We start from the raw sequence: 27,972 nt of genomic DNA on the forward strand, positions 1-27,972 counted from the left end.
TTCCCCTAATCAACACCAAGGATACCAAAAAACTCTTTAAAATGTCTTCAGTTGTTTTACCATTAAGCAGTTCACAAATTTATGTCTTTACGAACATCATCCACAAATTTAGTAACAACATATTTTACAGTAAATTCTCCGCTTTCATCCAGTTGTAAGATTAAGCAAAATTGGATCGAGCTCAATCTTTTAGTCATTTGTTTACTATTAAAATGTGAGTTGTTTTTTTTTTTTTAAAGATTTTATTTATTTATTTGAGAGAGAGAGAATTAGAGAGAGCAAATGAGAGGGGTTAGAGTCAGAGGGAGAAGCAGACTCCCTGCCGAGCAGGGAGCCCAATGCGGGACTCACTGGGACTCGATCCAGGGACTCCAGGATCATGACCTGAACCAAAGGCAGTCGCTTAACCAACTGAGCCACCCAGGCGCCCCAAAATGTGAGTTGTTTTATCAAGGCACCTTCCTCAGCTCGGCTTTAGCTTGTGGTTGCAGGAGCAATGCAGGGCTTCATAAAATATTCTTCAATGATATCCAATTGATTATCCATGGTGATTCTGAAATTGACTTCGAAAGGAAGCTTTAAGCAATTGTAATTTGGCCCTCTGATTGGGTTTTCTATTCTCCGTGGTTAAGACTTCTTTCTTGGAAGCTGCAAAATAGACTGAGGATATTTTTCAGATGTGCAGGATAGTTTCAAAATACACAGGAAGATGGATGATTTCGTGCATTTATATCTTTGGGTTTTCTCACCAGACACCAATATTTTGGATTATTTGCAGCTTCACAGCAATAAAACTGACCTTTAATTAAGCATCTAAGTACCTCTTAAAAATGTGTGGATCTGCGGCTGCAGCTTGTTACTGCTGGTTCACGATTTGTGGTTGAGGGCCTGCTCTCAGCTGCCTCACTTTCAAGTTCAGTGTAGGAGGCCTAACGGCCAATTACTCTTTTTCAACATGCCTCACGATTGCAGGTTGTTCTGAATTTTTCTCATCATGAATAGTCCCCTATTAGCATAAGAATTAAACTTCTTGTTTTACATAAAGAAAGATGTTTAAAAAAACTATTTTAAGTTTGTGCTGTCTGGGAACTTACTGCAGAACAGTGGAGCTCTGTACATTTAGTAAGAAAAACATTTGGTATAGGGTAAGTCTGACAAATAGGGAAACCAGTGGTTTATGTAATCAAAAGTTATAGATTGCCGCTAATATATAAGGTTACAAATTAATTTTTTAGAAAAATCTGTGCAGATTCCTGGATGGATGGGTCTAGAAAGCACCCTTTCCAGCATAGTCATGTGGATTACTAGCTACAATGTTAATATCCAGATCCTTCCAAGCTTAAAAAAAAAAAAAAAAAAAAAAGTGGCATATTTTTCTGTCACTGATTGCATGTGCAAACTTTTTAGTCTTTGAGCTTTCATTTTAAAATGGAGTGGGTTGTAGGACTCCTGGCTGGCTCATTCAGAAAAGCATGCAACTCTTGATCTTGGGGTCATGAGTTTGAGCCCCACATTGGGTGTAGAGATTACTGAAAATTTAAATAAACTTCAAAAAAAAAAAAAAGTGACTGGGCCTGCATGGAAAAGTGGGACTACGTATATCTTACAAAAACCTCTAAGGAGCAAAAAAGTTCAGTAGTTTCTACTATAATTTTTGATGAAATTTGATGGTTTTGGGAGATGGTAAAGTGTTTAAGCTAACAGTGAAATGTATTGACTGGTTTATCTTAAAAAGCCCAGGGACATGGCGGGGCACCAGGCTGGCTCAGTCAGTAGAACATGTGACTCTTGATCTCAGGGTTATAAACTTGAGCCCCACATTCGGTGCAGAGATTACTTAAAAAGAAAATCTTTAATAAAATAAAATAAAAATAAAAAGTCCAGAACCAGAGTTGGAACCTCAGCCATGGCTCAAATCAGGGGTGGAAATCTCTTTCCTGTTTGTCACTGCTTCTCTCTGTTGTAGTTTCCTTCTCAGGCAGGCTATTGTCCTATGGTAGCCATGGCGGCCTTAACAGAAGTCCAAGATTTCATTCTGTTAATTTAGCAATACAATTGGCAAAGAGAGAACTTTTTTTTTTTAAGATTTTATTTATTTATTTGAGAGAGAGAGAGAGAGAGAGAAACAGCATGAGAGGGGGGAGGGTCAGAGGGAGAAGCAGGCTCCCCGCTGAGCCGGGAGCCCGATGTGGGATTCGATCCCAGGATTCCGGGATCATGACCTGAGCCGAAGGCAGTCGCTTAACCAACTGAGCCACCCAGGCGCCCGGCAAAGAGAGAACTTTGACACCAGAGAGTTCCAATAAAAATCCAAGGTGTGTGGCACCTGGCTGTTTCTGTTGGTAGAGCATGTGATTCTTGATCTCGGGGTCCTGAGTTGGAGCCCCACATTGGGTGTAAAGATGACTTAAAACAAAACAAAACAGACACCCAAGGGCTGATTTTCATTGACCTGGATTAGGTCACAAGCCTGCCTCTCAGTGAGTAGCTCGTATTGGGGGTGGTGGAATGCTTTGAGTGGCCCTGGGATCAGGGGTGAGGTAACGACAGCTAAAGCAGGTACAGGGAAGGTGAAGGAGGATGGTATTCCCAAGCACAATTGGGGTGCTGTTTACACAAGCAGCATGGATGCTGGCAAGGCAAACACACAAATTTTTATGACATGCTTCTACATGCCGTATATTTCCATAGCCATGGAAACAAACCACTGGAGGATAGTCAACCCTGATCAGGTTTGAGGAGCATCTGAAGGTCTGCTCACTCACAGGGAGGCACTCCTGTCCCTCAAGCACATGGACTTCAGCCTGCCCAGAGCCCCGATTTGCAGACATTCCTCTTTGCCCAGCCCACCCAGACGGCCTGAACCCTGAACCAGAAAGCTTTAGGCTCAAGCTGAGGGCTCCAGTATATGCCAAGTGTGACTTTTCTTTCTTATGAATTTCCTTTGGCTTAAGGGCCCCTTCTTTGTGGTTTTGTTAATTCTTAAGCAAGTTCTTGCTGCTGGAAGGTCTGCAGTTTGGCATAATTTATTGCCTAATATAGACTGCTGATGGAAGTAAACCTTTTTTTCCCCCTTCTGCATCATTTAAAGATGTTTGAACAAGAGGAACAGTTTCCTCAGAGTGAGAAAAAAAGAGGAAGGGAATAAATCATGATGAAAGGAAGAAAAATTGGATCTCTTCCCATTCATACTGGAAGCCAATAATATTTGGAGGAAAGCCATCTTAGTGTTAATTTAAGAAGGGAAAACAAAGGCATGCAGTTTTCTATCCATTTATAGCTTAACAAAGGAACAAACACTATGATAACAAGTTATCCTGAGAGAATTTGAATCCACAGTAACATGGGTCTTTAGAATTATGTCCTTGACATTCCTGCTAAAATTTAGTTGGGGAAATGAGGGTTATCATAATCCCCCTTTAGTGCCTAATACAAGCAGAATACTTCAAGTGCTTAATAATTATAATTGAGTTTTAGGTTGAGAGACAAATGTTGTGATAATTTCAAGGTACAGTCAGTTCTGTTTGAAAGCTTATTTTGAAAACATCAATTTAGGGGTGCCTGGGTGGCTCAATCAGTTGAACACCTGCCTTCAGCTCAGGTCATGATCCCAGAGTCCTGGGATCGAGCCCCGCATCGGGCTCCCTGCTTCTCCCTTTCCCTCCTGTTCATGTTCTTTCTCTCTCTCATAAGTAAATAAAATCTTTTTAAAAATGCTTGAAAACATCAATTTATTCCAACACAAAGGGACAATTTGAGCATAATGAGGATTTTGTGTTTGCTTCCACGTGATTGCAGCTGCTAGAACTGCTAGGTGAACTCGTAGAGCTGCTTGCTGAGCGAGCTGCATGGGCTACTCAGAACGCACACACGTGCCAAGGTCTCAAACATAAACCAGCCACCTTGGTTCACATTTGGGTTATGAGCTATACCCATCCACATCTGTTGGTACAACTCTCTATCCTATTTCTGTAATGCTTCCTCCATCACTTGACAATTATTCACAATCAACACTTTGACACTCACTTCCATGAGCAACTGCATGTGTTCTTCTAGAATGCCCTATATAAGGAACTGTTTTATTTCTTAACCGCTTAAAATGTACAAAACTGTGCTATGGTTTTTGTTAGGTTTCTTCTTCTTCTTTTTTTTTTCTTTAACGTGTCACTGACAGTTTTTGAACATGATACCCCTAACCCCAGTTTTCCTGTAAGCCCTATGGTTTTTATTGCTCAGTTTTGCAGGGCAATGATACTTAGGAAGGCATATGTCACATTATAATAAAACCAACTGTACTGAATATCAAAAAAAGCTTCTTCACCAGAAGTTCCCAATAAAAATAATTATAAGTAATATTTATTGAATGAGCACTGTGTTCTGGATTTTTACATATATTAGCTATGTAATTTAACTCAGTCTTTTTTTTAGAGGAGAGAGAGAGAGCGTGTGCTTGCGCATTAGCAGGGGGGCCGGGCAGAGGGAGAGGGAAAGAGAGAATCTTAAGCAGGCTCCATGCCCAGCAGGAAGCCAATTTAGAGCTCTGAATCTCACAACCCTGAGATCATAACCTGAGCCAAAATCAAGAGTCAGCGGCTTAACCGACTGAGCCACCCAGGTGCCCCAAATTTAACTTAGTCTTGAAATTACCCTAAGTTAGGTGTAATTATTGTCCCCATTTTATAATAGGATTTAGAGCAGTTAAATAATTTATTCTCCGTCACAGAACTAATAAAGAGGTAGGATTCAAAACCCAGCTCTCTGAGATTGCAGATCCTGCTTCAAACAACAGGGCCAGGCAACAGCCATGGTCAAAGTACTGTGCCAAGTGAATCAGGCCTTGAAACTGGACAGCCTTGAGGTCAAATCCAGGTTCCACCACTTACAAGATGTATATCATTGAGCAATCTAAATTCAGTTTCCTAATCTGAAAAATGGAGGGCAATCATAATAATATAGCTAATATTCGTTGAGCACTTATAATTTCTCTCAAAACACTCTAGAAGATAAAAAATATCCCCTTTCTACAAATGACAAAACTCAGGCTCAGAAAAATTAAGAAATTTGATCACAGTGGCACAGCTGGTAAGGGGTGGAGCTGGGATTTAACCTCAGTATGTTAAACTCCGAAGACTCACCTGAACCCCTCTTTGCCACAACCCCCAATAAAACCTTTCTCCTGGCTGTCTCTGAAGATTGAAAGAGAGGCTCTCTATAAATTACTTAGCACTGTGCCCAGTCTAAGGTAGAAACCCAGTCAATGGAGTCCATTATTATTAACACTGGAAATGAGCCAAGAACAAAAATCATTATAAAACACTGTCAACAGTGTTTGGGAGATTAAAAAGTACAGGGGCAAGGGGGCATAAATATCCAGGGAGTTCAGAGGAGGGAAACATGATACCTGTAAATAGGCAGACAGAGATGGAGGAGGGTGACACATGTGGCGTGAACAGCGGAGACCCTGCCACAGACAGGAATACAGAAGCGGGGTTGAGCTCTGAGAAAACAAATCTGGTTAGGACTATAGCAGAGAGGGAGTGAGGGCGTGGGCAGGGCAGAGTGTCTGAGTCATCAGGTGCCGCCCCTGCCAGCTTCCAGGTGAGTGTGGGTTCTTCTGAAGAGCACATTCCTAGGCAACCCAGCCTCTGCTGTTCCTTTATGGTTTGTGCAGTTTGCAGTCCAACAAGGCCCTCTGCAGGCAAGCTGATGGCTAGACTCAGGGGAATTGAGATGAGGCAGGATCTTAAAATCAATCCAGTCAAAGAAGCAAGGTTGCAGACTTTAAAGGCCCATGGTAACCCTCAAGAGAAGCGGGCTAGGCATTGAGAGCATGCTCTGAACCAAAGCAAGACAAGCATGTAGAACCAGTGCTCTAGATCTATTTTCCAAAAGAAGCTAGAGTTTTAAAAATATATTAAAATATCTAGATTTCTAAATGTGAGCTTGTTTTAAAATAAACACCATGAAGGTCAAAGGAAACGTATCTGCAGGCTGGATCTGCTGTAGAAGCTGCATGATTTCCACACATGACTTTCAACCAGGAAGGGAATGTAGAGATCATCTTTAGTCTGATAAGGAAAATCTGTGTCCTAAGATGGCCTACTGAGGCATCAAGGGAGTCCCAGCCCCTGCTTCGGGGCTCTTCCGGGTTCTTCTCTCTGCTCTGCTTCCCGTGCACGCCAATCCTCATTCCTCTCCCTGCCCCGCTTCTCACACACGCCAAAAGTGCCCAGTATGTGGAAGTAGAAGTGTATAAATCGCCCCCTTTGTTTGTGCTTGGGGCTCAGACCTTTGGAGATCTCTCTCCTCTGAGCCTGCCGGAGTTAAATAAACCTCCTATCCTCCAAGATCATTTTTTTCATTTGCATACAAACCACTTGGATATTATCTCTAAGCTCATCAAGAAACAAATCCCCTAACACCAATATTTTCCATAAAATATTGGGAAGCATTATCATACAGAGTTTAGATGAGGGACTTTGGCATTTACCTGGTTCGGGTCTAGGCTCTGCTGCTAAAAGGCTAAGTGTACTTGACAAAGGAATAGCCTTTTCTCTAAGCCTCAATTACACACAGGCATGGATTAATTAAAATAATGCTAATAATGCCTTTCAAACACTGTAAGTGCTCGTGAGTGGTAGCTATATTACACTATTACTTTAATTTGATTTGTGAGGAGACTCAATATTGAATCAATATTTTCATGCAATTTTAAAGATCTATAGATGCCAATCTTTCCAGAAAGCTGTGAAGCCTAATTAACATCCTCTTAAAGATCAAAAGCACTACTAGTTTGATACCTGTCTGACTGCAGTCCTAACTGAATTACAGTCTGAGTGATTTATGCTCCAATAACACCTGAGACATAAAAATTATCATGAGATATATTATAGATAAGATCCAACTAAACAGTTCAATTCTTGTTACCCTATAATCACACTCCCAATCTTTATGGGATGTTTCTTTGGAGGCTGTCGGTGTTGCCCACAATCTGGAGAGCCATCATGTTCGGTTTCGTCAGAGGAGTGAAATAGAATGGTGGGACTCATTGATTCACGTGGATATTCTCCAGGGGCCTAGCCTTTGCATTTGGAGGAAATGAACGGCTTGAGCTCTTGTACTCTGAGCTGGGCGCTCATGGATTGAATAATTAACAGAAATCGGGAGCTGAATTTGGAAGATCTGCTTCTGAATGTGCTACTGAACAGGGCTGCACCAAGGTTTGGGCAGAAACATGGACTCACCCAGATTAGCAGTGCCAGACTCTGACAAATTAAATTTCAACACTTGCAGTTCATCTTGGCAGATGCTAGTAAGCTGATGTCATGCAGCCATGATGTAAGCCAGAAAGAGTGGTATTTTGCAATAGAAAGATTCCGGTAACCCTTCCCATGAATGTGGGTTGCAGGATATCAATATTTACATCACACTACGGAGACTTTGTGACATTTTGCAATACCAGAAGTTAGATGGCTTACTCATGGTCTTCTGCAGACAAAAATTGTCCTGATGTCCAACATCAAAAGCTTAATTGCTGATGTTTGCCTTGTTATTTTCTTAAGACATTTTTTCAATTACATATAATGAGTGGAAATCTTCTTGACATCACCAAAATGGACAATTCAAAATTAAAGGATTAGATTTGTAGTGTGCCCGGGAACACGAAAAGATAATCTATGTTTTAATTTCATCTACTTCAAACATTATAAAAGCATAATATACAAAAAGTCATTTGGGATTGGGCACCTGGCTGGTTCAGACAGTAGAGCATGCGACTCTTGATCTCAGGGTCATGATTTCGAGCCCCATGCTGGGTATAGAGATTACTTTAAAAAAAAAAAAAAGTAATTTGGGGACAGAGGATACAATAACAAGTAATTATACTTTTTTTTTGTAAATTTACTGGTTCAAATATGACTGAAGTTATAGTGTTTGCTCCCACCCCTATCATGGTCCAATATGCTAATTAATGAAGCACTTATGAATATTGATGACTTAGGAATGTATTCTCAAAGATGGAAGGATAGACACAGGAAGAAGACAAAATGGGAATTGAGCAAAATCGATGAACCCCTTATCCAGGTTGTTTTAGTCAAAGATGCCAGAAACATGTTCCTATTCCTTTCCTAGATGATCCACCGCACCTAATAATTCATGACTGAGAGCTGAAAATGCAGTGCTGACGCAGGGCCTCCCTGGCAGACGTTTCTCGGGGTCTTACTGAACACGGGGAAAAAAACAAAAGACCGGAAAGTTTGCAGAACATCTTGTATGTATGCATTTTCTCACTGGAGTCCCGTTTACATATGTAAACATTGCCATAGGAATGCCCGAGATTCATCCCTCCCTGCAAAATCAATTCTAGGCATCTTGGGACCTGAAGATTATTTTGCATGACGGACCACGAACAGATGGCTTCTCATAAGCCACACTTTAAATTTCTGCAGTCTCATGGGGGATGGGAGGATCTTCTACTCTTCATGCATCCTATTCTCCAGTGAAAAAAACCTGATTCCCAATTGGTTTCTGTTTCAGTTTGGCAATCTGGAAATTTTAATTCTCTGTCTGGTGTTATTTAATTTCAGTTATATCGTGCTTACAATTTAGAAATATTTATAGACAGCAGATATTTATAACTTTTTAGGTTATCACCTCCCCGGACTCCAGTATTAATTCCTCTTTCCTTTCATCAAGAGGCAGTCCGTAATTAAGCTTTACTGCTTCTTCCTGGACTCTCCCCAGCTTTTTAACACCTTTTTGAAATGCCCAGGAAGAGCATAGCTTTCTAGGCGCGGTCGCTGGAGTCACTGGGAGGATCCTTCACCTCCCCACTTTTTGGTATGATGTAACCTTTGCATAGTTTGTGAGGACAAGCAGAAAGTGCTGACACACGCGATTCATCTGCATGAAATTCCTTATGGAGGAAAAACGAAGCTGGAGAAATACCTTCTACTCAAAGGAAAGCAGAATATAAGGTTTTGTTTAGGAGTGAGTGGAAAGTCATTAGAAGTGAAAGTCTTGTTACCATCGTAAGAACGTTCGTGTTTGATTCGCTTTTAACCCACCTTGTGATCAGACCTGTTTCACTTATTGCTTATCTATGTCAGGATAGAGAAAAGAAAGTCCATAGTTTTAGATTGAATCCAAAAGAAAATTTGGTAGATATCATTTTTCTTTAATTTCCTGTTTCAGTTCCTTGAAAAACAAATTTTTAATTTATTATTCTACAAACTACACATTAAACTATACACCTAAGAGGATGTCCAGTGGTGTGTTTGGGGGTTAGAGGTGGCCTGGGGTTGAGAATAATCCCACTTGCAGAACAAACATGGAAGAACTTCTCTTGACCCATTGTCCAATTTTGAAGCTATCAGGGCCTTGTAGAAAATAAAACCAAAGCCCAAAGAAATTAAAGGACCTGCACAAGACTATTCGACTTATGTGGAAGAAATAGGATTAAAGAGGAAGGACCCTAATTCCCAAGTAGGTATTTCTGCCATTGTTCCATTTTCTCTCGCTCTGTGCAAATCTGCTATCAAGTATTCAGAAATGGTAAAGAAAGTTTCCACATGCTGTTGGCTGGTGAAAAAATTCCTATGTCCAATTCTTCAGTTTCTATGTCAGGGCCAATGGTCAAATTTTATTTATTAGTAGAATTCTAGAATTTCAGTCAAAATGGGTAGTCACCAGGTAGTTCCACTAACATCAGAAAGAGGTGATGAGCATAAACGTTAGGGGACCCATGAGTCCAACACAAAGTTTTATAATCCATGCAGAAACAGAAATGTTTCACCTACAGGACTCGATATCCAGATAGCTTTCAGTCATCAAAAACTCTTTAGCTTATTCCATATTTCACAGATAAAGGCTACATAGTGTTGTCACAAGCTGGGCATGATTCGTGTTTGCCTTGGACATTCCGTGTTCTTCTCTCCGGTTTAGATTTCAGGCACGTGCTTGCGTCCCAGAGGTGCCCTAACACTGACCTCATCCGAACAGCTGACGTCACATTGTTTTAGACACCAGGAAAGCAGCATGTTTGGGACCAGGTCCATAGAGCAGTGATCCAAAATACTGGTGGTAGCAAGCACATGAAGAACCCAACCTTGGCTTTGCTTTGGCTTGCTGCAAGGTTGATAATCATTCCCATGAAACTTCACATCTGACACGGTCAGAGGCCTGAAACTCGGTCCTTCTGCAGTAAGAACAATAACCACACAACAATAGCAACTGCAACCAGCCCAGAGTAGGACTATGAACTTGACTTCTGTCACTGTAGCTTGTTCACTCGGCTCCCGTGGCACCCTAACGATGGCAAAGTCCGAAGACCAACGTTGAAATTTATTCTCTCCCATCCAGGTATTCTCTCATTTCATCATGATCCCAACTTCCATTATTTTCCAGTCCAGTCAGCTTGGGAAGTTTTGTTGTTTCATTTGAAGATTTCAATTTGGGGCCCACTGATTTTTATAAATGCCTCATGAAAATTTCTGACAAAGGCCTCACAGTGGTCTTCCTCCGGAACAGATATTGTAAGGTGATTTCAATTTTAGACACCTAAAACAGAACATTGGTTTCCATGTGAATTTGATGGCTGTTTGTATAGTTTATGGAGAATGGTATATATGCTCTTGTATAGCAATTGCTCTTGGTGCCCCACCCCAAATCCATGGGGGTGGACCCACCCCCCAGGGGCTACGCCTGTTAACAGACTCACAGTTGCATCCTTCTCCAGAGGACTGCCCTTGGCCAACAGAGCACTTAGCCTGAAGATTCCTGGGAGATTCCAAGTCCTTGCCCCCTTTCCCACCAGGAGCATCCTGCCACCCATGCTTGATGACACAGGGCACTAAAACCAAGATCCCTCGCCCTCATGGGAGACATCTGCCATGCCATTCATATTCTAGATTTCCCTATGGAATTGGGCCAAGGCTAGACGTTGGCGAAAGCCACGTCTTTGCTCACCTTCATACTCTGCTCTAGTTTTTCTTACTCCATTACAGAGTTCACCTTAGAGAACTCCCTCAGCCATTGACTTGCACAAGAATCCCCATCTTAGGTTTGGTGCTGAGGAACCTGACCTCACACAGTGGTCTTGTTAACATTAAAAGGTTTTACTTCCTTTTTTTTTTTTCTTTCTTGGTCTCTTAGGCAATTGATATAACAATATCAATTGATAGAATAGATTTTATACCAATTGACCTACAACTGACATAACAGATGTTCTTCTACGATGCAGTTATTAAGGAAACAAACTTTTATTTCGTACAGTCTTGGTCATTTAAAAAATGGCAACTCAGTTAATAAGGTACAGCAAAGGAAATGTATTTGCACTTTTTTCTTTAACGTATCTCACATTATTTCTTGACTTTATCCTAGTTACATGGATTTAAGAAAAAATTACCAGTGTGGATAACACAAGTAATTTATATTTGTGGATCAAGCTTATTTTCTTAGGCTTTTAGCAGTAGACAGAATCTCCCAAATAAACCCTCAGCTGAAGTCTAAAAAGAAAATGTTTGCCATACATTTTCATTCATTTAATATTCATTTCTTGATTTGTTCTTCAACAAATATTAGCTGAGTGACTACTGTGTGCCAGGCATGGTAATTAGCACTGAATATATAACCGTGAACAAGAGACACTCTCTACTCTTGTGGAGTTTACTGTCCTCCTTACCTGTAACTTTGATGTGGGCAGACAGAGATGAGGATGAAGAGAAATTGCAAATCGGAGCTATTCTAGTGCAATTGCAGGTAAATTTTTACTGCTTGTCTGTGTTTATAAGAAAAAGCATCAAAACAAATATGTAGGAAATTGCCAGATCTGCAGCCATTTTTCACTAAACAATTACACATGTCAGTGCTTGGTACATTGTAGGGGCTCAATAAATATTCATCAAGTGAACAAGTGCCCAGTCACTTCATATTTTCGTTTTTTCCTACCTCTTTCTTATGTAGCAGTAAAAAATAGCAAGAAAACCACTTAATAATAATCCAACGCCAATCCCAATTGCAATGTATTTTTCATGAGAATCCACAGCATATGAAGTTAAGGTCAAGTGCTCACACCTTTCTCCAGTATAACCGGTAAAACACCTTTAAAAAAAAGAAAAGAATGCATAATTTTAAAACTCATAGTGGTAGAAATAGAAAGAAATGACCAATTTCAAAGAATAAAAATTTCAATAGAAAGTAAGTAATGTAAATTAAAGAGGAAAATGCCAAATGAAAGCCAACTGTTAAATGTATTGAAGAAGCTATGTATTTCACAATAATCAATTCATTAAGGGCCCATATTAATGTAACTTCCCTCATGGGTAGAAGGGGAAGGTAATCTGCTTGCATGAGTTGATCTAGAAAATTGTTAATCTAGTCTTTCATAGGAGAATGCCTAGCAAACCAATGATCATAAAAATAGTACTTAATTTCTCTAGAACTTTATATTCCTGAAATGTGTTTGCTATAATCTATTTCATCTCATCCTATAATCAACCCCGTGAAAACGCAGAATCATCCTTGCATGTTGCTAAAATGCACATTTGGATTCAGTAGTTTTGAGTGGAGCATAAGCTTCTGCATCTGTAACAAGCTCCCAGGTTACCTAGAAGCTGCTAATGTGGGAACCCTGTTTTTGAGTAATGAGGGTTAGGTAGTTTAGAAAAAGACTCCTTAGATATTCAAATACAGTGAGTCATGTTCAGATGATGTACCCTTTGTACTAGATAAGAGAGAGGTGTGTGGAAAGGGACTATGTGAACCGCATAGAAACATGTGAAACATAAGTTCATCTCCTCCCATCTCTAGGACTTGGAAAGTTCTTTGCAATTACGTGCAGATGGCTTTCTCCAGCTCATGGTGGAATGCGCAAACACCATTGATGCAGTAACTATTGTGGTCTTCCAGGCAAGGATGTGAGAACTTCAAGGCTATGGGTCCTTCTGTGTAGTCAACTAGGAAAAGGACATACAATGTTAACAGATGAAGTGGGTCACACTCTTATAGTAGATTTGTTACACGTATGTAAAGAGATCTTTAATTTTAACAATATTCTTTGGGTGCTCTGCCTTTTAAACTATTGACTGATTCCGTCAGCAGGTTATAGTCCAAAGTTTGGGTTAATATTATTTAGACATATCACTAACTAATTAGGGGGTGGAGGCGCATTGATGATTGCTCTGCTCTTTAGAAGCTACATAATGAGGCAGAGATACCAGTTTGCCAAAAGGTGGCAGCATTGGTTCTCGTTTTAGCCTTGATTCTCCTTTTTTAATTCTCCCCTTTACACCTGAGAAGTCAGCGCTTAGGAAATTGGCATTTACAGAGATAATGAACTTGAGAAGATGAAAATTCCCCGCTTCCTCTTCTGTGGACTACCAGTTGAGAAGGTAATGGTAAAGGGAGCCCTGTGCCTGATTTCAGAAGAGGAATTGTCATGACCTATACAAGAAGCCAGAAACAAGTTATGGCTCAAGCTTCACATAGTTGAGACAACACCTTTGAATATTAATTGGAAATTGTACTCAGTTAAGAGCCATTATGAGATAATGGGGAAAGCCCTCGAGACAGACAGAATGAGAAAATCTGGGTTTTGAAGTCTAACACCATGCAAATGACTGCATCTGGCAAAACTTCTGTGGTCAAGTGTCCAGAAGTCTCTACCGGAAGCTTCCCTTTGGCAAAATATATACATTTCAGGATGCTTACTCCTCGTTCCCTGATGTACTGAAGACATACACCTATGCCATCCTTGGGGTATATGCAGTGGGGATGACACTTGGGTAAAGCTGAATAATTGAGTCCTTTCTGGTAAAAATCTAATTACCGATTCTTAAACTTGTCCCAAGCAGAATTAGTGGCATTTTATTTCATCATTGTTATGAATAAATGTATTTCCCCATCTTTAGTTATCATATCATACCACATTTGCCTTGCTAGCTAAGTAGTTGAAGAGAATCCTACTTATTTGTTTTTAGGGAAATAAATGATCTAAAAAGGTGTATTTTTCTTATATTGAAAATACTAAATCTTAGGTACTAAGCCACCAATAAGATACTGTGTTATATAACTTCATTTTGGTTGAGAACACACAATATTACCTGAAGATTCACCTTCATTTTGTTGAATGTGGTGTTGTGAATCTAGTATCTCATTTTAATAATTAACTCTAAGCCAGTAAGAATTTCCCATTATAAACTGTGTTGGGTTCTTCCTGCTTCAAGACTAAATCAATTGAATTAGCCAAGCCTGAACCAGGATTTGCTAGAAAATGTGAGAACTGAGAGAAGGCATTTTCAAGGAAAGAATATACTAGAGAGCCTCATCTTTCCCCTAAGGAGAAGAATATTAGTTACAAGTTTATGAAAAATTTCCTAAGATATTGGATGCAGATTTTTAAATTAAATTAAAAGCGGAGAAACTGAGGCTCTCCATCAAGAAAGCAAAGGAAAACTGTAGAAATGATATATTCAGTCCCCTGTCGTCTATTATTATTCTCTGTAACTTGGAAGACTTTCACTATTAAGGAAGTAAAAAGGTGATGCTGGGTGCACTGTTACGAAGTCAGTCACTGAGGGGAAACTGTTCTTGAATTTTCTACATTATCTCCCAGATCTTTTCTCTTGGCTCAAAGGCTCAGAAGACATGAAGAAGTTTGGCTGAAAATTATTCTAAAGCTCACACAGATTTTGTCTTGTCAATGGATAGATATTTAAAACTCAAATGGGCAGGCCCTCTTATGTTCCCACGTCTGACCCTTCACTCCTTTTCCTCAGCTGTAGGTGGAACCGCCACCAAGATGCAGATTTTCCTGAAAACCCTTACGGGAAAGACCATCACCCTCGAGGCTGAACCCTCGGATACAATAGAAAATGTACAGGCCAAGGTTCAGGATAAGGAAGGAATTCCTCCTGATCAGCAGAGACTGATCTTTGCTGGCAAGCAACTGGAAGATGGACGCACTTTGACTACAACATTCAAAAGGAGTCTACTCTTCATCTTGTGTTGAGACTTCGTGGTGGTGCTAAGAAAAGGAAGAAGTCGTATACCACTCCCAAGAAGAATAAGCATAAGAGGAAGAAGGTTAAACTGGCCGTCCTGAAATACTATAAGGTGGATGAGAATGGCAAAATCAGTCGCCTTCGTCGGGAGTGCCCTTCAGATGAGTGTGGTGCTGGAGTTTTCATGGCTAGCCACTTCGACAGACATTATTGTGGCAAATGTTGTCTGACTTATTGCTTCAACAAACCAGAAGACAAGTAATTGTATATGGGTTAATAATAAAAGACATGAACTAAAAAAAAAAAAAAAAAAAAACCACACTCAAATGGGCAAAATATTTTAAGTAAATTCTTTTTAATTTAAAATTATTGGTGAAATGAGGAATGTTTAAATATTACTAGCCTTCATATTCAGAAACAAACCATCTGACTTGATCTTTTATTTGCCTGGCTTTGGTCGTATCACCAATCTTCACAAGAGGGGATAGTGATTTGTGTGAGAATCCTAACTACCCGGTACACACGTCGTGGCAGGTAACAAGTTTTCCAAGTTCACCTCCCAGAGTTCAAACAGGCTTAAAAAAATACTGATGCTCAACAACAGCCAGAAGCTATTCTAATAATAATAGTAATAGTGATAATACATCATCACCATCAACAACCAAAATTAAGTATAAGTGGTTAGGAAATAAATACAGCATATGCTAAAACAACAACAAAAGCCCCCCAAAACAAAACAAGAGAAAAGGTCTTTCCAAAGAGGGATTAAGGCTTCATCATGTCATAATTTCTTTGGCTGCAAAGTCATGGTCACAGAATAAAAGATGATATCAAAATATCAGTCGTCAAGAATGCCAGAACAGGGACAAACCACCTTGCGACACACATGGGTTATTGGGAACCGAGCAGGAGTCAGGCAGAAAATGTGGGGTGTCTCACATTCAGGACCGTAACTGAAGACAACTTCTGTATCTCTCATTTACTTGGCCCCTTTAGAAGGGCAATTCTTTGCTGGCACATTTACCTGTCACTTCCACTTAACAGAAGAGTCGATTAAGAATAAAATATATATTTCAAAATTTCCAATGTTGCTTTTGATCACAATCCAAATATCTCTCAAATGGTAAAAAGAGAAAAAAAAACACTTAAAATACACAAGTGTGAAGAAAATACCTTCTGTTTTGTTCACTGTCCAGTTACTTGGCTGGGTTGTGATTGGGGGTGTCCCCGGCTCGGCTGCCTCTGTAGTCAGGGCTGTCACTGCTGTATGAAGGGGTGGGGGCGGGGGGGGGAGAGGGGAAAGGCATCTTTAGCAGGTGAGCCGCCTTCTACATGCAAGCGACAGACCGAAAGTTATGTGCAAGCCACGGATCAAAAGTCTTTCTTAGTCTACTTATTCCCACCTGTGTTCTATTTTCAATTCATTTACATTTGAAATCCAAAACCTGACCGGGGCAGTTTCCTGACAGTTTCTCACCCATACCAATTCCAGGGACTACTTTTTAATTACAGAAAGTAGAAACACATACATTTTTACGAGAAAGTGGATACATGGGTATACTAATTCAATCACAAGGATGCAGTGACACAGTAGTTAAAATGTATCAACTGCTCTTCAGTTGCATCAAGCAAGCAGACAGGTCTCAAAAAAGGGGGTATCACCATCTGTTAGGAGCCAAACCTGCATTACATAAGAAACTCAATTCACAGATTCCTTGCTCTGTCCTTTGTCGTGAAGAACGGCGTTGAAAGCCAACTTCTCATTAATTCAGAGGAAACAAATTCTATTCATATTTTACACGGATACAAAATTAACAAGACAAAAAGGAACCACCTACCTTTGAATAAGAGATAGACTGATATTGAAACTCCGAAAGCCATTTCCTGCTGCTGTTAACAGTATCTTTCTTATCCTCCGAGACTGACAGGTGGAAGGTTTTTATTGAGCTCTCCGGAGTCTTTCTTGCATTTATATTTCATGAAGCGTCATCTGCCAGTTCTTACCAATCAAAAAAATATGTACTTCTGGCAGCAGATGTAGGTAGAGCCCTCGAGGCGCTCACACACTTGTTTAGGATACCTAATGTTATCTAGCAGAGTGATCAAGTTTTCTTTTGAAACACTGGTTTCCTGTTACCTGTGGGCATAATTGTGTATGTAAAAGTACTTAAAACAACAAAAAAGAATCTAAATTCAGGGAAGGCCCCACTGCTGCGAACAGACTTGTACCAGCTCCGAAGTGGCTAGTGACCTACCTAGGATTCCAGCAAAGGGGAGTTCTGATATTTGCAAACCAGGAAACAGCATCACCGGGCAATAAATCAAACATCCCTGAAACTGTATGTACTTTTACATACACGATTATGTTACACCACCTCTCAGTTACACCACCTCTCATACGGACTGCACGTGAATCAAGGTATTTTGTAATTTAAACGGCAGGGGAGAAAATGAAATTTGGGTAACAGCAGAGGTTTCATAATCCATTTTATTTTTCTGCTACTTTGTGTTGCTACTACCAGTTCTGTAAAAATAATTATTTTTAATAGCATAACATTTGCCTTTATGTCATTCTGCCATTTAAGATTTTTCCGAGTAAGTGGAATGGGCTGCCAATTTCCTTAGAGCTACAATGCTTCGGTCTGTGCTCCAGCGACTTGGCTAGGGAGAACCAGTAAAGTACCAGAATGATGAGGATGAGGATGATGATGCCATCTCCACTAAGACAAAATGAAAGTACTTAGGTTTGGTATGTCTAACGAACAGAAAGTTTTAACACGACATTCAAATTTTTCTCACTGTTAATCTAGTTATGATTATTAAAATGCCATTTTAAAGGGCAAGATGTGATTATTGCTGTTAGATTTTGTGACGGTAGGAGGTTCCCATAAATTTTCACTTGCCCCAAATTATTATAAAGAACCTATATAAACATGTTTTACTGAGGTGTCCTGCCTTTCTATCAGGAATTTCAATTGCTCATATTTTCCGGACCTTGAAAACCTGTTTAAGTCAAGATAGGTTATCATTTGCATCGTGTCCATTCAGCAAATTTGTTTTACCAGAAAGGATCTCTTTCACTATTGAAATATGAATTTGGCTTCAGAAATCACACAAGAATGAGCTTGTTGAACTCATTATAACTTGGGCAATCACCAAAGGAGTCATCATTTTAAAGTTAAAAGAATATACAGCACTTGGCTCACTTTAAACAAGCCTACATTTTGTATTTCTACTTTCGTGGGTTTTTTTTTTTTTTTAACTGTTCATTATTAAGACAATTTCTGGATAATATTTTTCCCAGGAAAATAATATTTGAATTATAAATCAAACAGTCATCCTCTGCACCACTGCTGTGAATTTAAGAAGAAAAACATTTGCAAAGGATTAAATAAACCATTATGACCAATTGCAATTGTTGGAGGGACATACTAGGACTACTGTTAAATATCTTTATTTGTAAGACGGGGACATAGTACAACAGCCATCTTGGCTGTTAACTGTTAACTAGAGTTTGCAGAGTGCTTTGCATTTTGCAGAAGGCTTTCATGCACCTCCCAGTCATTTCTTCAGTAATCCTGGCCCCAACAAATCCAGTGCCTAACATATGGTATATACCTAACGAATCCATCTTGAGTGAATAAAGAAATAAACAAGAGGCCTTATTTCTCTTCCCTTATGACAACTGAGGAATGGAGACTCAAAAGAGTGACGTACCAAAGGATATGCCCTACAGTCAGGACTCGAATCTGTGTTTGGATTCCAGGTCACATGTCCTTTCTACTTCCCCAGCTGTGTTCTCTAGGAGGAATCCGTATACTGATCTCGGAGGAATTCTCTGATTTATCTCCTAAAATCAAACTTTAAATCCATTACCTCTATCCTAAGAATCTAAATATTAAATCAGCTGTGGCTTTCACTCACATTTGGGCTGAGAAGAATGGCCTGTGCTCTTTCCTGATGTTTCCCCACTCTGGTGAATTAGGCCACATAATACAGAAACTCACCTACCACTTTCCTAAAGACTTACACCAGAAAATAGCTCTAGTCAGCCCGCATGCGTCTTTCCTCTGGGACTCATACTAATGGATCCCAGTTAAACTCTCTTTAAGAGAGTCCCCTGTGTTCCCTTCCTCAATCCTCTCACAAAAAGTCCCTTCCCAATCCTGAAGAATGGGGGGAGGGGCATGGTAAGGTGGTCTCACTGATATCGTCACTCATTCTTGAGACACACTGGAGCATGTTAGAAAGAGAAAGGGGAAAGAAGGCTGAGAACACTCCACTGTCATTCTTCCCTTCTGCCACTTTTTCTGTCTCTTTAATTTACTCGTCTCTCTGGTCATAAGCATCTCTGAAAGTCTTCCTTTCCCCTTCCTTCCCTTTCTTTCTTTGCCTTCTTTCTTGCTCTCTCACTAACTCAACAAAAATCTGTTGCTAGACATTGGTGGGAAATGGTCATCCGTCCATGGCCTTCTCTCTCTCTAAACCATGTAATTCTCATGGATGCAGTTGCCATTCATCCATTTACTCATTCAGTATTGAACGCCTGCAACATCCATGGCCCTGGGCTGGATGTGGTGGTAGCAAGACAAATAGACAAATCATGCATGGACTCTGACTTCAGGGTACTGAAGGGAGTTAAGGAAAGCACATACAGAACCGGGTAGGAACTGAGAAGTGCCATGAATGTGTGCAGAAATGGCTGTGGGAGTTCAGGGGTGGGACTCATGCCAGTTTTCATGGACGAGTTTCATTTGAAGTGAACCTGGAATAACAAGGAAGATTTAGATGTGTAATAAGAGAAAGGACTCCAGGTGGAGAAAGGCACTGAGGGAGGCAGTGTGATGTAATGACAAGAGAGTGAGCTCTGGCTCACAGCAATCCAGACCTTGTTTTGAATTCCACGTCCACTATCCATTTGGCCCTGGCTGAGGCTTTTTAATAACCCCAAGGGTCAATTTCCTCATCTATCAAATGGAGACTGTCCATAACAACAAAAAAATAAAGCATGTAGCACACGCCAGGTGCTCTCTTAAGGATAGTTGTTGCTATTGAGCAAGAGTAGAGAGACACAGGGTGTGAAGAATGGTCAGCAAGGTCAGGGATTTAGTGGTTAGTACATGGTACTGAGTCCTAGATTTTCATCACTAGTCTCTTCCCAGACTGATGTTATATCAGGACTCCATGTATTATGTCATCATCTGACACTCTTAAACTGAACATAATCTCTTCTCCAAAATCAGCTCCGCTTTATAACTTTCTCATATTAATCAATGATAATATCTTCTAGGCTCTAACTGCAATTGTCCTAATTCACCAAACATGGTCTGAATTATCCAGGCACTCTCTAAATCTATCTCTGCATACTTATTCAGCTGGATTTCCACCACTCTCCAACACACACCTTTCATTTTAGTCTGACTCTTGGTTCATATATACATGCCAAACTCATTCTCACTTCCATATCTTTGTATTATTGTTCAATCCCCCTTCATTCTTCAGGGTCCTTTTTATAGATACTTGAGGAGAAGGAAAGTTAATTCTCCAAAGCCCCACTGCATGGCTGTCATATGTCTATCTTTTACTCACCCCAAGTATCCATAAATAAAGTCATGGTACCCACGAACCAATTTTATCTCCTTTATGTGTTGACAAAGGCTTCCTTCTCAACTGGACTTCAATCAGACTCCTCTGAGTCTTCTTCTTGACTAGGCCCCCTGAGCCCAGTCTTAGCAAAGAATGCTGCTGAGTCAGTTTATGGAGACCACCCCCCCCATACCTGATCAAGTTCCCATGCCCCACCCTTGATATCTGGCCTGCCTTCAGCAAGAATCCTGGTAAGCTAGTTTAGAAAGAATTCCCCTACCCTTGATATATAATCAATTTCCTCTTACAGTAATTTTCCACCTACTGATCCCCTTACTCTGCTCATTGGATGTTGATCCATAGCTGTCTTTGCTGTATTTGGAGTTGAGTTCAATCTTCTCTATTGCAATAGTATTGATCCCATTGCAATAGTCTTGGATAAAGTCTTCCTTATCATTTTTAACAAATGTCCGAACAATTTTTCTTTTCCAGTATTTTAGTCTCTAGAAAGATTCCCTCCTGAATTTTAGCCTAGCCAAAGGGCAGAAACCTTCCCAGAATAATTCCTCCTGTATTTTGAGGGGTTGGGGTTGGTGGGCTCAAAACTGCAGACTTCACCTTTTCCATGCACATGTATTTTGGGTCATTTTGTCTGTTTGGGGAATTTGAGGCCCTTAAGAATAAAATAGGCCCTTTCTGAAATGTTTGCTTGGGAGCTTTGAATTTAAACTTCTGTCGGGGTTATCAGACAAAGATTGGCCTGTACTGAATTTGGAATGGGCTATAGAACCTTTTCCTGCATGTTTAAGAAACTAGTACATTTCCCCAGTATGCTGTAAACAAATAGGCAACAATTCTACTCCTGAAACTAATATTACACTGTATGTTAACTAACTGGAATTTAAATAAAAACTTGAATCAAACCACAAAAAAAAAAAAAAAGAAAGAAAAAAGAAATAGGTAACAAATATATGAACAAAAAAGTTATAAATATCTTAAGGAAAAAAGAAGACAGGTATTCTTCAAATTGCTTTTATTATACAGTTAAAATATGATTAATTATAAGTAGTTTATTTTCACACATTGATCAGGAGCACACACTGGTAAAAACATGCACTGGGTAAGAATCATTGTTGGTACATAAACACACACTGGGATTGGGCATGAAAACAATACAATCAAGTACTTAGGGTAGTCTCAAAATAGCCTTCAACTGACATTCATGTGTATTTCCTAATTTACATTGTGTTAAAAATATGACATCTACTCTGAGAACCAACTGCCATAACAGAAGAGGGAAGAACTGTGGGCAAAAATGCAGTAGATTTTTAGTTATAGCCTAAGGTTTAGCTTTGGCACATTGTGTCATATTTTCCTATTAATTTCCGAATCTGTGAACAAACCTAATATTCATTCTTTAATGAAATCCTCACTCATAGTATACCATATTTTTCTAATATTTGTGGGAAAACACAACCACAGTTTTGTTTTATATGACTGGTTTTGGATTTTCCATTATTCCTCAAGGAAGGTATTATCCAAATATTTTTCTAGAAGAAGACAGAAATTACATGTAAACCCAACATATTCTTATTACATTTTTACTATGGCAAGTAGTCGTTCACAATTTGAAATGATCATTATTACCTTTCTAAGCAGCACTGCATTTTCTTTGCCTTCTTTGTTTACTTTTCTTTCCTTGAATAGAGTGTCATTTCTCATTAAGATGCCTCGTAGGGTCCATTTGGGAGATACATGAATCAAGATTTTACTTTTAATATTTTATCTTTCTTTTAGCAAGTAAGCTCTTTTTCAGCTTATGATAAACAAAGTATATAAAAATTGAGACTGCTTATGTCAAAACCTAAATTGCATTTTACAAGGGCGCCCATTGGCTGACAAGACGATTGCTGAAAACATACTGTGTGTGATATTTGTGTCAAAAATACATTCATTTATTATGAGCCCTTTATTGTTTAACATTATGAACAAATATTATTCACAAAATAAACCACTGTTACCAAAGTTTTCATTGGAATTGTTTGTTTTGTTTTGTTTTTTTCCCCTAAAACTCAAAATCTGTTAGCAGGAAATGAGTCAGATTGTGTGAATCATCTGATCCACAATGATTCCATCCATGAAAAAATAAATACAATGTAGAAATAAATAGCTTTGTAGTAAAATATAAAGGTGTTTGCCCTTTGTCAAATAAATAAATAGCACGATTTCATTTTGCCTTATTCTTTCATGTGACCTAGTGAATGAGTTTTTTAGCTGCCAGAAGGGTGTTCTTCAGAAGCATTGCCACCGTCATGGGTCCCACACCTCCAGGAACCGGAGTGATAAAGCTAGCCTTCTTCTTAACAGCTGATGGAGAAAACAGAAAGCCATCTTTAGTTTTATATTTTTCTGAGAATTTCATATTTTTAAATAACTAGTCAAAAGATAAATTGAGGCATATAAACATTTTTTTAAAGATTTCTTTTTAAGTAATCTTTACACCCAACGTGGGGCTCAAACTTATAAATCCGAGATCAAGCGTCACATGCTCAGGGCACGTGGGTGGCTCACTGGGTTAAGCATCTGCCTTCGGCTTAGGTCAAGATCCCAGGGTCCTGGGATCGAGCCCCACATCAGGTTCCCTGCTCAGCAGGGAGCCTGCTTCTCCCTTTCCCTCTGCCCCTCTCTCATCTCTCTCTCTCTCTCAAATAAATAAATAAAATCTTAAAAAAAAAAGAAGAGTCGCGTGCTCTACCGACTGAGCCAGCCAGGCACCCCAAAAGTTTTTAAGAGTTTATTTGGGCATTTATCAATCTGAATTGGACAGCAGCGAACTGGAAGTGGTCAGCAGTGCTCCACTAACAAGGAGCTGGCGAGCGAGGTGGAAACAAAGCAAGGTCATTGTGGATCGGCTATCACTTAAAGCCTAATTGGCTGTATGTGACTGGTTGTCCTCAGGTTTTGATTTTGTAACCTTGGGGCATTTATAGACTTAGATTTTGGTTTGCTTACATAGGCTGCCATGGCGTGAGAGCCCCAGGAGTTCTAACAGCCTCCTTGTTTAATGAATTTAAGAGAATATAGTGGATTTTTCTGCATTACACATATAAATCTACGAGCCTCAAAGCATTTTTAGAATGAGGTAGCCTACAAACACTCACACACTTAGGCAAAAAATCCTGTGTATGTTATCTAATCAGCCTAAGAGGTAGGTTGAATCTCCATGCAGTTGGTTTTACATGATGACAATCTATAACCCATGAGGGACCCAAATACCTGTAATTCCAGTTAACTACTTCTGAAATACATGATACTGGTCACAAAGGGGGAACAGGTTATAGACAGTTCAGCACACACCATTTGTTAAATTGATAAATTCCTGTTCTAACAACAATGTCACTTATGTGTAGACAATACGTTCCAGGGCACGTCTAATACAAGTCACCAAACATATTTGAATTACTGAGCATATACACATAGTTCTATTCTAAGATATGCAGACTTCTTATTCAGTGAGTAGACTCAAAGAAAATGACAGAGAACTTTCAGCAAGTTTTATTTAAGAATGTTTTCACACCCACATTATTACACATGAATGGCCCCATGCTTTGACCTGCTGGTCTTATGCTTCACGATGTGAATATGAACAATGAAGTTTTCCCAGATAACTCTTTCACAAAGTTAGCATAGACAATACTTCTTTAACGCATATTCTGACATTATTAGTCACATGTTATTTAGATGTATGGCCTTTTACAAGTTTGCTCATGTATGCTTCTATAGGAAGCAAAACTAACAGATGTTTTCTAGATCGCAAGTATTATTTTTTGTACAATTTATATTGCCTTCTCGAAATAGGGTTTGTAAAGTTTACACTTACCTTATTTGAAGTTTAATAGTACACTAGAATTTTTTAATCATAGGAGGAGCAAAGGAAGAGTATTCTTTTGCTTAAGTACAAATAGGCTTAAAGACATCACAAAAAAGAAAAAAAATCCAGCTAGTATGTATTATCAATCTTCTCATGGTACGTAACAAAGACAAGATAAAGAATATTTATGATTCAGAAGGTAATGGATTAGTTTTCCAAAAAGCCCCTCTACACATGAACATTCCTTTTCCCTCGCCACACTTCCATCCAAGTCAAACAGTAGGCTACGTCACTAGCCATTCCACAAATAGGTATGAATTAGCAATCCTTTCCTCCTTTGCTCTAGCTATTCCTTCTACCTGGAATACTCTTCTATTTTATCCAAATAAGAATATCCTTATTATTCTTTAAAAGTCAATAAAATGTTACCTGGCTATAATTTTTCTCAAAAACTCACCCCTCCAATGTTGAATTAAAAGCCCCACCACCTGTGTGTTTCCAGTAACTTTCTACATAACTCTGTTATGGAAATGAACACACTGTGTTGTCTGTCCCCTTAACCAGGCACTGGCACCTGGATGGTAGCAACCTAGACTTTACAGCTGGTGCTGTCACCATTGGGTTTAACCTTAGAGTCTCTACATGTACAGGTCAGGCATTCAGTAAATTCTGATAAAGTGAACTAAATAGCCCTTGAAATTTATTTTTTTATTTTTATTTTTAAAAGATTTTCTTTATTTATTTGGCAGAGAGAGAGAGTGAGTGCACAAACAGGGAAGCGCCAGGCAGAGGGAGAAGCAGGCTTCCCGCTGAGCAAGGAGCCCAATGGGGGACTCGATCCCAGGACCCTGGGATCATGACCTGAGCTGAAGGCAGACGCTTAGCCGACTGAGCCACCCAGGCATTCCTAGCCCTTGAAATTTAAAATCTAAAATCAATTTGTAGGAATGTGTCAGTGGATACAAACAATTTAGTTCAAGCTAATTTACTGAAAACCTCAAGCTACCTTCCAGGACCTTTACTATAGAATTGGAAAAGCCATGCCCTTAAAATATCAACAAATCTCTAGAAGAAATGTACTACATTACTCGTGAATGGCCCCATGCTTTGTATGGGGCCATACATTAATAAAGAGTAATACTACTCTTTATTCTGATAATATTTAAAATCATCTATTTGTAAAGTATTGACTTTGAAATATCAATGGGTAAAAATAAAAGGTGACTGAATGATATGGTAAATGAAGAACCAAGTACAAACTGAATCTTCAGTGGAAAGCAGAATGGTTCATTTCACAATCAAAAGGTAGATAAAATTCATCATGTCAGCAAATTTGCTCTGGGTAAATAGTCATTTTATATAATGTGGTTTTCAACTTTGAAAGGTAAAGTGGCTTGGAATTATGCATATGTAAAAAATAGTGATAACCATAGCTACTATCAGTTGAATACCTGCTACTTACCAAGAACTTTATAAATATTATTTTAATAATTCCTATGGGATTATTATTTCATTTTAATAGAGGGAGAAAGTGTGTCTCCCTGAAGTTAGAGTGACTTACCACTCCCTTATATGGTAGAGACGAGATTTACAGCCACGTTTGAAACATTCTACCGTTCCAGAATCCCACCCCATCCCAATGTAACCGTATTACCATGACCTGAATAAGTAGAAAAGTCCCAAGAAAGGCTCATGTGCCAAAAATTAATGCAGTTTTCTCAAAGGGTTTGGAGGAGAGTCTGAAAAAAGAAACAAGGAGGAAAGTTCTAATAAAGTAACTTTCCTACATTTTTACTCTGAGTACTCACAGCTCATCATCTCCGAATTACATTCAGCACCTCAAATCGCACAGCTGGCTGAGCAGTCTGAGTTGCTTTCTTCCCCGGCGTCAGATCAGATAAGCCACTGGTGTGCTCAGTCAGGTAACATGACACTCCTCTTCCAAATTAGGATTTTTCACAAAATGCTTACTCTTGTGTTCTTTTGCTCAAAAAACTGAGGTTTGGGGTGAAGGGAGAGGGATGGGGAATGGATGAGCTGTTGCACTGTTGAGCTGCCTGAAATCTGTAGCTTGGGTCTGCTTTTTTGCACACTTTACTGCTAGAAAGTAACACACATTTATCTTGCCTTGCCCACCACTTCACAGAAATACACTATGTGATGGATAGTGGCTGCCCTAGCCCCAGCTACGGCTTCTCTGGACATTCACAAGCATTCAGTTGCATCAGCAGAGCCCCGTACATTACTCACTAAGCAGAAGATTATATCACTATGAACATACCTGGCTATTCAAACACTGTTTCAAGTATTTTTTTTAAATCTTTGAAACAAAGTGGGTGAATATGAGAATTAAGTTTGTACAGTCACGACAAGTCAACTGTGATGAGTTTGACGGAAAAAAAAAAAACCCATATAAAGTCTCTATCCCTTTTGATTTGATTTTCAGGAGAATCTATATCTGAGAAAGAAATGTAAGTTTATCTGCCTCTGGCTAGTATCGTTTATTTACATAAGAACCAGGATGCGGAAGTATTGATTTCTCAAGAAAGGTAGGGAATTATCATTGGCAAATGCCAGTGGGTCAGATGCCAATGCTCAAAAGAAATTCTCTAGTCTAGTGATTTTGCATAACTCTATCAGGGCTGTCCTACATGACATGTTTACGAAGCGTCGGAAGTGGCTTGTGAGCTAAAATTAGTCATGTGAGAAAGAGTTAAATTTAATACGTTTGATGCTCTGAAAAGCATCTTCCCCAATCATGTCTGCAAGAGAGTAAGTTAACAAGCATTACATCACCAGAATAATCTCTCATTGGCTGGTCTTTCCCTGAGGGCAGACAAAGGTTTGCACCTGCTTGTAGAAGATGATGCTTTTAAAGATTAATCCTATTATGTGTGGGGAAAAGCGTTCTATATGCTCTATTGAAATGAATTACAGAAACACATTAAGGCAATAAGTTCCTTCAGAGACTTATTTACTCTGCATTTAGGTGTGAGGGAGTATGTGTGTGTGTTAAGGAAAATGCCAAAAATTCTGTATGGATGAGAACCAGGTACAGGCTCCCCCCTGCTATCCAAAAGTAGAGCATTCCTAGGAAACCTTCCATAAGCCAAAATGGTGTAACTGAAGAAGCATATGCCATTAATTTACAGGGAAAAAAGGTTGAGCATGCCCAGACCTAAAAGATAACCTCTCTTTGGCTTTTCTGACATCTTAGGGCATCTCTTGCTAACAGATGCACAAAATAAATGGGGATAATCCAGCCGCCATCTATCTGCTCACAGATATGCTCACAGACACCGTTCACAGCTCTGGTGGCTGGATGCTCACATGCTGAGTGCAGTTCCTGCGGAAGGAGCGTGGCGGGGCCCCTCTCTCTGCTGGGGGTGCGCACTGTCTCTGCAATGCTCACTGCGAAGCAAATGCTGAGCACTCTTTGCTTTGCACCCTTTCTTTCTTTCTTTCCTTCTTTCTTTCTTTCTTTCTTTCTTTCTTTCTTTCTTTCTTTCTTTCTTT

General features: G+C 39.5%; 3 protein-coding genes across 9 annotated transcripts in view; 1 reads left to right on the forward strand and 2 right to left on the reverse strand.

The window, feature by feature from the left end:
- Positions 1-9,778: 9,778 nt before the first annotated feature.
- On the reverse strand, positions 9,779-16,940 carry EPGN (epithelial mitogen). Of its 5 annotated transcripts, none has more exons than XM_035004391.1 (5): positions 16,838-16,940; positions 16,200-16,262; positions 12,833-12,953; positions 12,073-12,099; positions 9,779-10,557 (listed from the first exon to the last, which is right to left on the reverse strand). In XM_035004391.1, exons 1-5 carry the CDS (start codon positions 16,878-16,880, stop codon positions 10,503-10,505), a joined length of 309 nt encoding a protein of 102 aa, XP_034860282.1. In that variant the 5' UTR covers positions 16,881-16,940; the 3' UTR covers positions 9,779-10,502. The 5 variants fall into 5 exon arrangements, with proteins under 5 accessions (XP_034860282.1, XP_034860280.1, XP_034860279.1 ...); XM_035004389.1 differs by having other exon boundaries at positions 16,173-16,262; XM_035004388.1 differs by having other exon boundaries at positions 11,947-12,099; positions 16,173-16,262.
- On the forward strand, positions 14,798-15,315 carry LOC118010205 (ubiquitin-40S ribosomal protein S27a-like). Its single transcript, XM_035004387.1, is given in 2 exon segments — positions 14,798-14,960; positions 14,963-15,315. Coding segments are annotated over 2 exon segments (462 nt in total). The 3' UTR covers positions 15,262-15,315.
- Positions 16,941-21,603: 4,663 nt separating the features above from the next.
- The window catches only part of MTHFD2L (methylenetetrahydrofolate dehydrogenase (NADP+ dependent) 2 like), a 132,240-nt gene continuing 125,871 nt past the window's right edge, over positions 21,604-27,972 (reverse strand). For all 3 annotated transcript variants that reach the window (XM_035004802.1, XM_035004804.1, XM_035004803.1), the window contains one exon: positions 21,604-22,952. In XM_035004802.1, the coding sequence (XP_034860693.1) occupies positions 22,840-22,952 (113 nt within the window). In that variant the 3' untranslated portion in view covers positions 21,604-22,839. The remainder of the gene's footprint in view (positions 22,953-27,972) is intronic.

Source organism: Mirounga leonina, unplaced genomic scaffold (assembly GCF_011800145.1).
Source record: "Mirounga leonina isolate KUSES-001 unplaced genomic scaffold, KU_Mleo_1.0 Mir_129, whole genome shotgun sequence".
NCBI classification, from domain to species: Eukaryota; Metazoa; Chordata; class Mammalia; order Carnivora; family Phocidae; genus Mirounga; species Mirounga leonina.

Coding starts and splice junctions, on each gene's coding strand:
- EPGN (XM_035004388.1), bottom strand. CDS start 16,880: ATGGCTTTCGGAGTTTCAATATCAGTCTATCTCTTATTCAAAG. Junction 12,954..16,172: donor GACAGTGAACAAAACAGAAG/GTATTTTCTTCA, acceptor TCCTTTTCCTAG/TTGACTACACAGAAGGACCC. Junction 10,558..11,946: donor TACTGCTACATAAGAAAGAG/GTAGGAAAAAAC, acceptor GTTCTGTTTTAG/GTGTCTAAAATTGAAATCAC.